Source organism: Theropithecus gelada, chromosome 1, assembly GCF_003255815.1.
Source record: "Theropithecus gelada isolate Dixy chromosome 1, Tgel_1.0, whole genome shotgun sequence".
Classification (NCBI taxonomy): domain Eukaryota; kingdom Metazoa; phylum Chordata; class Mammalia; order Primates; family Cercopithecidae; genus Theropithecus; species Theropithecus gelada.
The window spans coordinates 56,836,220-56,846,078 of record NC_037668.1 but is presented as its reverse complement, the minus strand read 5'-3'; the positions used below and the strand labels follow the sequence as shown (position 1 = coordinate 56,846,078).

Below are 9,859 nucleotides of genomic sequence, written 5' to 3'. Positions count from 1 at the left end.
TATGTAACAAGGGATTCCAACAGACCGTCTTCAGAGAAAGAACCATTTAGCATCTCTCCCAGTTCTAGGGGCTCACTGGGCAGTGTCTTCTAAGCTTAGCCATGGGGCTACACTTACCTGACAGGTCAGCTAGACTAGAAGGTCCAAGACAGCCTCACTCACAGCCTGGGAGTTGATACTGACTGTTCATGGCATGCGCTGGTTCTCCTCTGTGTGCCCTCAAATCATCCGGTAGGTGAGACAGGTTCCCTTGTATAGCAGAGTTCCAGAAGAGCGAAAGCAAAAACCGCAAGGCCTCATGAGACCCGGGATCCAGAACTCACATGCCGTCACTTCTGCCCATGCTACTGGGCAGAGCAAGTCATTTTCTATCACTGGACCAGTACCCATGACACACATTTGTGATCCATCACGTAAGGCTCAGAGGTCAGCCCAGAATGAGGATGAGGGGTCAGTCTGTGCCCCAGTCAAGTGTGATCCTAACTGGCCAATTAATTTTTAACTCAGATTAAAGTATGCTGAATTGTGAGGTCATTAGAATGGGTTGTATCCTCTGACCAGTGGAGAAACTGAGGCACACAGGGTCAGCCAGTGTGCAAATAGAATGAGTACATCATAGAGTCAGCCTTCATATGAAGAAACTGAGGCCCAGAAACAGGAATTGTCTTGTCCAAGGTCAGGCAGCAAGTCTGTGACAGAGCCAGGAGTGACCCAGGTCCCTACCAGCCAGCCCGCTCCTCCTCCCTCTCTACCCCATGAGGAGGCTGGGGCTGGGAATGGCCTGGGCTGGGGCAATGGGACGGTCATCCTCAGCAGGGCTGTGTCTCCTCTGCCCCCATCTCTGCCATGTTTGTAAAGTGAGCCCTTTCAATGCACCTGGCACTGCATAAGGCACTTAATCATTATCTCATCTGATCCAAACAGGACTGTCCCCACTTTACAGACGATAAAGTAGGCCCCAGAGAGGGCACTAACTCACCCAGGATCTCGCAGCTGCTGGGCCCATCCGCCTGACACCACAGCCTGAGCCTCCCATTCTGCCCCAGAAAGAGCTCAACCTGATCCAGGGCCCCCAGTGGGGTGAGAGGCAGCTCTGTGGCCCTCAGGGGTCTCAGGTTGATATACCCTACCTGAGGAACTGCTTCAGAGGCCTGGGTGGGGGCAGCAATGGCCAGGGTCCCTTGGAACCAACTCTGAAAGTGGGAGGACCCTGAGTGATGTCCTGGTCCACACTCCCACCATTTTACAAATAGAAAAACCAGGACTGGATCAGAACCCAGGCTTCTCCAGGGCCCTCCCACTGCACTGGAGGCTGGGGGCAGGCGAGCAGGCCCCATCAGGCTGATGAGACACACACAGGGCTGCTCTGTGGCATTCAGAGAGCACGTTTATTTACAAAGCGCTTTACAAACATCAGCTTATGCCTCCCCACAGCCCCCTGCGAGGTAGGTCAGTAGTCATATCTACAGTTTACAGATGGGGAAATTGAGGCACAGAATGGGGGTGTGGCCTGCCCCATGTTAAAGAGACCTTCCCAACCACCCATCCAAAAATAAAAGAAACAAAAAAGCACTGGTCCTCCTTCCTCTGAACTCCAGAGGGTATGACCAGCCCTGCTCTAACACTGCCCCTCCCCACAATGGGCAGCCTGACCAGGAGCCACAGGGGCCTCAACCCCAGGGGCTGTTGTTCACCCTTGCAGATTGTCACTGGCCCAAGGTGAGCAGGACAGGCCAGTGAGGCCTGAAGATTAAAGGAAGAGGGGGGCAAGGTGACTTCATTCTGCAACAGTGGGTCAGGCAGGGAAGGAGCCCACCGTGGGGCACAGCAGGAATCGGCAGATCCTGGTTCAGGGAAGCTCAGAGCACATATCAGGGAAGCAGAAGTGGGGAGGGAGAGTGAGCAAAATATCCCAGGGGCTGCAGGGAGCAGTGGGGAGGAGGGCACTGCAGTTCCCCTGGGGAGGACAGTCAGTGTGCCCCACTGGCTGTTCAGAACAGAGTCCTGCCTCCCCAGGACCCTCAGAGGCTGTGCCAGATGGAATCCTAGATGCCAAGCCCCAGTACACCCTCTACCCACATGCAGAGGGAGCAGGCTGAGTGGGAATCTTGGCCTGGGATACTCTCTGCAGGGCCTCACTCAACCCTGCCAAAGGCCAGGATGGTGCCAAGGGGCTTGGCTTGAGTACCCCAGAGCCGGCCGTCCTGAGCCCTTGTCACTCTGCCAGGCAGTGCCAGGCCTCTCAGCACAGGCCTGCAGGACCCTATGGAGGTGGGGCTGGGCTGCAGACTTGCTAAGCTCCTCCTTGGCCTACGACCTGCCCATGGGACAAAGTGAAAGACCCTGCCCACCGTGGAAGGGGCAGCAAGATGGCCCAGCATCCACTCCAATGCTTGCCCCACGGGGGTGTGTTTGGGCAGAGCAGGAGGCACTGATCTTCCTCGCCAGTCCAGGATGGTGGGTCTGGCCCTGAGTGTGCAGTGGGTGCCCCAGGCCAGGGCCCCGCTATCTTGACTCCAGCCCCTCCAAGTATTCCAGGGCCACATCGTAGCAAAAGTGGTACTGATCCTGGGGAGAGAAAGAGAGGGAGGAAATCATGAGCCTGACCCCGACTCCAGTATTGTGGCGGGGGGGGCGGAACGGGGAGCGAGAGGGCAAGCATGAGCCCAGGCCTGCCCTCGGGGAGAAGGGGGAAATGGGGGTAATGTTTTAGGACCACAGGGCTAGAACCAAGGCCCAATGGTGGGGCCCAGATATGGGAGAGTGGTTGCTAAGGAACCTAGCCTGGCATGGACCAGGAAGGTAGAAGTGGCTGGGCACGGGACACAGCCCCTCACCATGGTCTCCACCATGTTGGGTTTGTAGTTCCGGAGGGTTTTGGCAGCAAAGAAAACGTCCACCAAGTTGTGGCAGCGTATCATCTCCAGGACGGTAGAGCAGGCGCAGAAGGTGCCGCTGCGTCCTCCCCCATTTCTGAATGAGAGATGCAAAAGGTTTGGGGCGGGGCTCAGGAGTCAAAGGTGAGGGGTGGGGCCTTGGAACCTGAAGGTAAGGAAAGGGTCAGGGAACCACGAAGGAGGGGCAGAGAGCCTAGAGGAGCGGGGCAGAGCTAGGGAATCTAGAAGGGTGGGGCAGAGAGCCCAGAGGTGAGGGAGGGAGTTAGAGAACACAGAAAGGAGGGGCCAGAGAGCCTAGAGGAGAGGGGCGGAGCTAGGGAACCCAGAAGGAAGAGGCCAAAGAGCCCGGAAATGAGAGGCAGAGCTAGGAAACCCAAAAAGGAGGGGCCGAAGAGTACAAAGGTGAGGGGCGGGGCAAGGAAACTAAGAAGGGCCAAAGAGCCCAAGGTGAGGGGCAGAACTAGGGAACTCAGAAGGGCGGGGCAGAGGACCCTGAGGTAAGGGGTGGGGCTAGGGAACCCAGAGAGACGAGGAGAGGGCCCAGAGGTGACCAGCAGGACCAGGTTAAGGAGGATCAGAGGCTAGGGCATCTCAGAAGACATGTTCTCAAGGCGAAACAGACTGCAGATTCTGAGAGAAAGGAGGCCAGACACACTCCAAGAGAAACACCCGGAGACAAAGGCAGTGACAAAGAACGGCCGGGTAGCAGCAAGCGCGTACCCAGAGAGCAAGGTGGAACAGGAACGCTGAGAAGACCGGTCACCACCTGGCAACGTGGGCACACAGGCACAAACGTACCCACACCCCAAGTCAAGCCCACAGCCTCCCACAGAGCTCCACCCCCTCTGTGCCTCTCCCTCCTTCCCTGTGACTCCATGTGTGGGGTGCCTCCTGGGGGATGGCAGACTGAGGCGGCCCTCACTCCCCTTCTCAGGGGTCTTTCCCACCAGAAGAACCAAAACCCCTGGGGGCCAGGCCCAGACTGACTCAGCTTCCCACCAGCTTCCAGTAGGCCCAGCCTGCCACTCGAGAGGCTCGGTAAGTGCTGAAAGCATGAAAAAGTGGGGAGCAAGGCAGTGACTGCACCCAGACATGAGTGAATACATGAACTTATGAATGGGGTATGCAGATGGATGGATGGATGGATGGATGGATGGATGGATGGATGGATGGATGGAAAAAGTCGCATGTGTGCATGCATGAACAAAGGCTGGTATCCTGTTGGCATAAAAAGTGTGCCACAATCTCATGGGGTAAAAAATTCTGACAAAGGACTCTCAAATTGGCAAAGTCAGACATCACACAGAGGGTACTAGGCAACTGTTCAGGGCTGAGTCTATAGCCTGGAAACTGACTGGATTCCTCCAGGGCCAGCCTTGGCTGGTTGGGCAGCATCCAGGTCACAGCCATCTGAGAGCCCAGGGGTTTCGGTGCCAGCTTTGCAGTCCAGCCAAAGCTGGCACCCTTTCAGACTGGACCTCTGCCCCTGGCTCCCCAACCCCTCCCCCCGCCCTCCTGTAGGGCAGGTACTCACAGGCAGTGCACAATGGTGCGCCCATCCCCACTCTCGGCCTGCCACTTGTCCACCTCAGCCAGCAGGTGCAGGAAGGCCTTCTTGGAGTCAGGCGTGTCCCGGTATGCAGACCAGCGCAGGAACTGGAAGTGTCGCACCAGCAGGTGCCCCTCCTGCAGCTGGAGACAGGGGCAGCCAGCCACGGGGACATGAGCACCAGAGTCCCAGGGGCCCCTGATGACCCGGAGCGTCATTAAAAGCTGCCCCAGCCACCACCCAGGGTCTTTCCCTGGGGCTCCTCAGACCACTCACCCGAGAGATGTTCTGCACCCGGAAGACTCGGGCCACTAAGTCTTCATCTGCTGTGCCCGACATAAACTCCACCTCCATGAGGCCATACTGCTGCCGACCTGGCTCTGGCCAGTACTGCAGGCAGGGCTGGGCATGGGCACGGAGAGGGGAGAGCTGAGTAGAGCCTGGCCGGGGCTCACCCCATAGCCATGCCCACTCCCAGGGCTCCACATTTGCCCTGTAGCTCCCACGCACCCTGGCCCACCCACTCACTCCAGACTCACCTTCAGCGGCCCTCCAGTCACCACCAATCACCCACAGGCTGCAAGGCCCACCTGTCCCAATACGTTCTGCACTGACACGTTCAGATCAGCCAAGACGAACCCTTCGCAAACAGTGCACTGATGCCTACTGCTGTGCAGCTAGAAAGCTACACCTTAACCGGTTCACACGCTCCTACATGAGGCTGCCTGCTTCCAGGAATAGGCCTGGATCACTCCCGCCCACCCCAGAACCTCCCCCAGCCTTCTCTCTCACTGCCTCTGCCCTTCAGCACCAGCTCCCAGAGGTGGGGTGTCCCTGATGCTGCAACACAGTCCAGTACTCCCACTTCTGCCCCAGGACCCCTCCATGGAGTCAGGGTCCTAAATACAACCCCCTCCCAGACTCCAGACTGTGGAGGGACAGAGGAGGTACAGCCCTCCGACCTCATACACACACACACATACATATACACACACACGTGCACACACACACACGCGCGCACACATCCTCCAGGCTAAGTATCCTGAGCCTCAGTTTCTAGTCTTAGCTCTGCCTGAAGCCCACGAAAGGCTCTTCCTTTCTCTTGGCCCCAGTTTCTCCATCTGTAAAATGCCTCCCAACCTCTTCCAAAAAGACACCATGCTCATCAGTCCCCTCTGACCACAGCCCATGACAGGAGAACACCACCTTCCCCGTTTTGCCTCAGGTCCTGGCAACGCTGTGCATTCAGAACTCTGCACAGACTGCTCCCTCTCCACGGGTCACTCTTCCTCCACCTCCTCAGCTCCTCAACTCTGCCCTTCCCACATATCTCCGGTCAGACACTACCTCCTCCAGGAAGCCGTCGCTGATACATGGTCCCCTGGGTTTCTCTGTCCCTGTGCCAGCTCTTTGAAAGCCCTTTTCCCTCTGTGCTGTCACTATCAGTTTTTCTACCTGTTTCCTCCTGGACCAGGAGATCTGGGAGGGGCTGTGTCTCTTCTGCCTCTGTCTCCTCCCTGCCCACTGCAGGGAGCAGTTCATGGGCAAAGTTGGTTGAACAGATGAGCAAATCAGTGCCCAGTGAATGATGTCTGTGTGAGCCTCCCTCTGGGCCTCTCCCCTCTACCCGAGCAAGGATGGTTCCTGCTACACCCAGGGCTGAGGCCCATTACCCTGTAGTCCTGGGTCATTTTCACAAAGTGCCTGATGCATAAAGAGCCCAGTTAATGAAATATTCTCCAGGAGGCCATTAAGAAGCTGTTGTACTCATTTTACAGCAAATCTTCCTAGCCCCGAGCCCAGCAGAAAGCCGGAGTGGGAAGGGGTCCAGAGACCTACAGCACATGGTCAGGCAGGGCTGGAAGGCTGGGTATCTGTACTTCTTGGGAGCTCCAAAGGGAAATGGGGGAGTCAGTGGGGCTGCCCCCAGGCTGAGGTCACTGAACCAGTGTCTGGGCCAATCTCAAATGCAACTGTCACACTCATCATCTTTGTCCCTGCCTACTGCCTACACGTACCACATGCCTACTGTGCACCAGACACAGCAGTGCCATGCATCCTATGCACACCTGACCTGGTCCTCACAGTAACCCCTTAAGAACAGGTCCTATGATGGCCCCCATTTTACAGAGAAGGAAAGTGAAACTCAAAGAGGTCAATCAACTTACCCTAGATCAAACAGTCAGAAAGTAGGAGGCTTGAGTTGTACTCTACCTCGGAGGCCCCCGTGAAGGGCGCTTTAGTGGAGTGACTAAAAGAGCAGAAGCTCTGGAATGAGGCAGCCGAGGCCGGGGAGCGCAGCTCTGCCCCTCCCCAGCCATGTGGCCATGGAGAAAGCACTGTACGTCTTTGGGTCTTAATTTTCTCACTGAAGCCTTCCCTCCAAGGTCATTATAGATTCTAAATAAGACCATGAGTGCAAAGCAGTCCCTGGCTTAGCAGGGGGCCAATAAAGAGCAACTGTGGACAGATGCAATGGCTCATGCCTGTAATCCCAGTACTTTGGGAGGCCAAGGTGGGAGGATCACTTGAGGCCAGGTGTTCAAGACCAGCCCAGGCGACATAGTGAGACTGTGGGTCTATTTAAAAAAAAAAAAAAAAAAAAAAAAAAATCAGCCAGCTGTGGTGATGCAGCCTGTAGTCCCAGCTACTCCACAGGCTGAGGTGGAAGGGTGGCTTGGGCCCAGGAGGTTGAGGCTGTACAACGCAGTGAGCTATGATCCCGCTACTGCACTCCAGCCCGGGCAAAAGAGTGAGACCTTGTCTCAAAAAAAGAAAAGAAAAAGAGCAACTAGTGGTCTCCCATCTGACACCCTTGTTTTACAGATGAGGAAACTGAGGCTCTAAGAAGGTGTATGACTCGTCACACAATAAATAGATGGCAGAACTGGGACCCAACTCTTGGCTTTGGGGACCATGCCGCTGAATACACAGAGGACCTGGGCAGCAGGTGGCCCGTCGGCCTGGCCAGTGGAGGCCTCACCCAGGCGGAGTTGGACTGGTTCAGCTGGTTGAGCATGACGATGGAGGTGCACCCGTAGTCGTAAACCAGTCGCCAGAAGTCAGGCGTGGTGCTCTGCAGCGGGTGCAGGGTCACGATGAAGGCCGCGCTCCGTGTGTAGCTCTGCAGGGAAACCAGGACCAGGGAAACTGGGACTCAGCGGGGCCCTGTTCCCGGCCCCTGGCCTGGGCTGAACCTCTGCCCCAGACTGTCTTCCCGCACTGCCCACCCTGAGTTGGGCAGTTGTGCCCCACAGGACCAGGCTGCCTCCAGTGGGCCATTTTTGATGTTGGTCAGCACATGGAGGCCCTGGGTTGACAGGGTGGGCCCAGGACACCCCAGAACTAAACAGCAAAAGTTTCCAAAGGTATGGTGAGGGGAGCTTGGGCATGAGGCTGAGCTCACGGCAGAGGCTGGCCAAGCTTACTCCCTGCCTCTGCGCTTCGGCATCTGCTATTTTGGCTGCCTAGGCCAAATTTCCCAAATGTCTATATGGCTCTCTCCCTCACTTCTTTCTGGTCTTTGCTTATCACCTCCTCAGAGAAGCCCTCCCCTACCACCTCATCAAAAACAGCCCCCCGCCAACACCCCAAATCCACATTAAACACTCTGCCTGGCTGTTTTTGTAGAAATTTCCAGTTGATGATATTTCATTGTATATTTATTTCCTGACTATCCCACTCCATCGCCTAAAAGCAAGGTTCAGGAGAGCAGAGCTTCCAGGGTGTGGTCTCCACCCAGAGCCCTGGAGGGGCTCAGTAAATATTTTGAATAAATAAATCTCTAGGTCCCTCCCAACTCCATCAGTGAAGGGTCTGGGACCCCAGGCTCCCCAGGCAGTGACAGGCCCTGACGCTGCTCACTGCTCCCTCGTCCTGCCAGGGGAGCTGGCACCCGGCCTTCTCCCATCAGAGACCTGGCTCCCAGGCTCCCCTGGTGACCTGCCCTGCCCCACCCTGTGCCATGTCCCCCTCTCTTTCCTGAGCTCTTCTCCTGACCCCCCGTCTTCCTCCCGACCTAGGGGCTGGCACAGGCTCCCATGACCCTGGTCTTTGTCTGGCTTCTTCTGGCCTTGACCCTGACTTGGGCCCTGACCAAATCTTGATCTGCCCTTTGTAATCCTGCAAGTTGCAGTACAGAGAAAAAAGGAGCCCCCCTGGTCCCCCAGTGGTCCCTCTCCAGGACTCTCTGAAGGCTCTTGATTAACAACTCCTCAAGGCCAGGCCCAGCCAGACTCCAAAACTCAGGCCTGGGTGCCCAACGGGGCTCCTTGCAGACTTGACCACCACAAAAAGACTCCAGCTGGCCCCTCACTGACGAGTTCAGGGCCTGTGTGAGAAACGGGGCCTCCTGGCTCCTGAGCCAATAGGACCCGCATGGCTGGGGTCAGACGTCAGAGGCATCAAGGACCTCAGGATGGGACAGGGCTGTCCCAGAACTTCTGCATGTGATAACCTACCCATCAGGGCCAGGGAGCCCCAGCTCAGAACCCTCAGTCTCCTTTCCAGGCCCCCAGTGTGCAGATGGGCACCCTAAGGTCAAGGAGGGGGCTGGGCACGAAGGTACAGCTTTCTAAGTTTAGTTCAAAGATCTTCCCAGCACTACATGCCACTCCTCCAGGACCCCTGACCCCTCAGCAGGCGGGATGTCCCCAGGCGAGCATGTGAGCACACATTCCATCCACCAAGCTGAGTGACAGTGACCGATGGGCCCCTCACATCTCTCTCATCAGCGGCTAGGGCTGCTCTTCCCCTCTCCTTCAGCTGATGCCCAGAAGCCCCGTGGGAGGTCACCCTCTTTAAAGAAACCCCGTTGTCCCCTGCACTGTCCTGCCAAAGGGTTCCTGGCCAGGCATCAGGCCATAAAAAGTCCATCTCCCTCTTACCCACTGTGGGAGAACCTTCCCCGTCGGCATCCCTCATTTCTGTGTGGAGAGACGCAGCGGTGACACACCTGGCCCTGACCCACCCTTCACTCACTCCTCCCATAAGCGAGGCTGCTTGGCTCCACTCCCTCTTTTTCCAGGCCAGCCGACCCTCGGAAAGCATGCAGTCAACTGCTCCTGCTCCCTGCCAGTAACGGCCAGTCCCTGACAGGGAGGGGTGGCCTGCGGTTACACAGCTATACTGGGGAGAGGCAAAGAAGTGGCCCACCCATTGGTCACACATCTCAAATTCCATCTCCAGTTTTATCTATAACATTTGATCTCCACCTGTGTGTCTCCTGTGTCTATGTATGAACTGGTTCCAGTGTCACAGAGGAATAGGGATAATAATCCTAGACCCTTCCCACCTCAGACAGCAGCATCTTGGAGCCATTTATCAGGGGCCTAAAATGCCAGCACCCATCTCCTGCGCTGCTTGCAACCCTCAGTAAAGGAAGCAGAGCCTCTGAGCTGGGAGCAGGGAAAGA

General features: G+C 56.6%; 1 protein-coding gene across 5 annotated transcripts in view; it reads right to left on the bottom strand.

Annotated features, from left to right (window-relative positions):
• Positions 1–1,365: 1,365 nt before the first annotated feature.
• The window catches only part of PTPRU (protein tyrosine phosphatase, receptor type U), an 89,261-nt gene continuing 80,767 nt past the window's right edge, over positions 1,366–9,859 (bottom strand). For 4 of the 5 annotated variants that reach the window (XM_025355738.1, XM_025355767.1, XM_025355773.1 and 1 more), the window contains 5 exons: positions 7,430–7,570; positions 4,723–4,848; positions 4,432–4,589; positions 2,838–2,973; positions 1,366–2,568 (listed from right to left, as the gene is read on the bottom strand). In XM_025355738.1, the coding sequence (XP_025211523.1) occupies positions 2,506–2,568; positions 2,838–2,973; positions 4,432–4,589; positions 4,723–4,848; positions 7,430–7,570 (624 nt within the window). In that variant the 3' untranslated portion in view covers positions 1,366–2,505. The remainder of the gene's footprint in view (positions 2,569–2,837; positions 2,974–4,431; positions 4,590–4,722; positions 4,849–7,429; positions 7,571–9,859) is intronic. The other variant, XM_025355758.1, reaches the window with a different exon arrangement.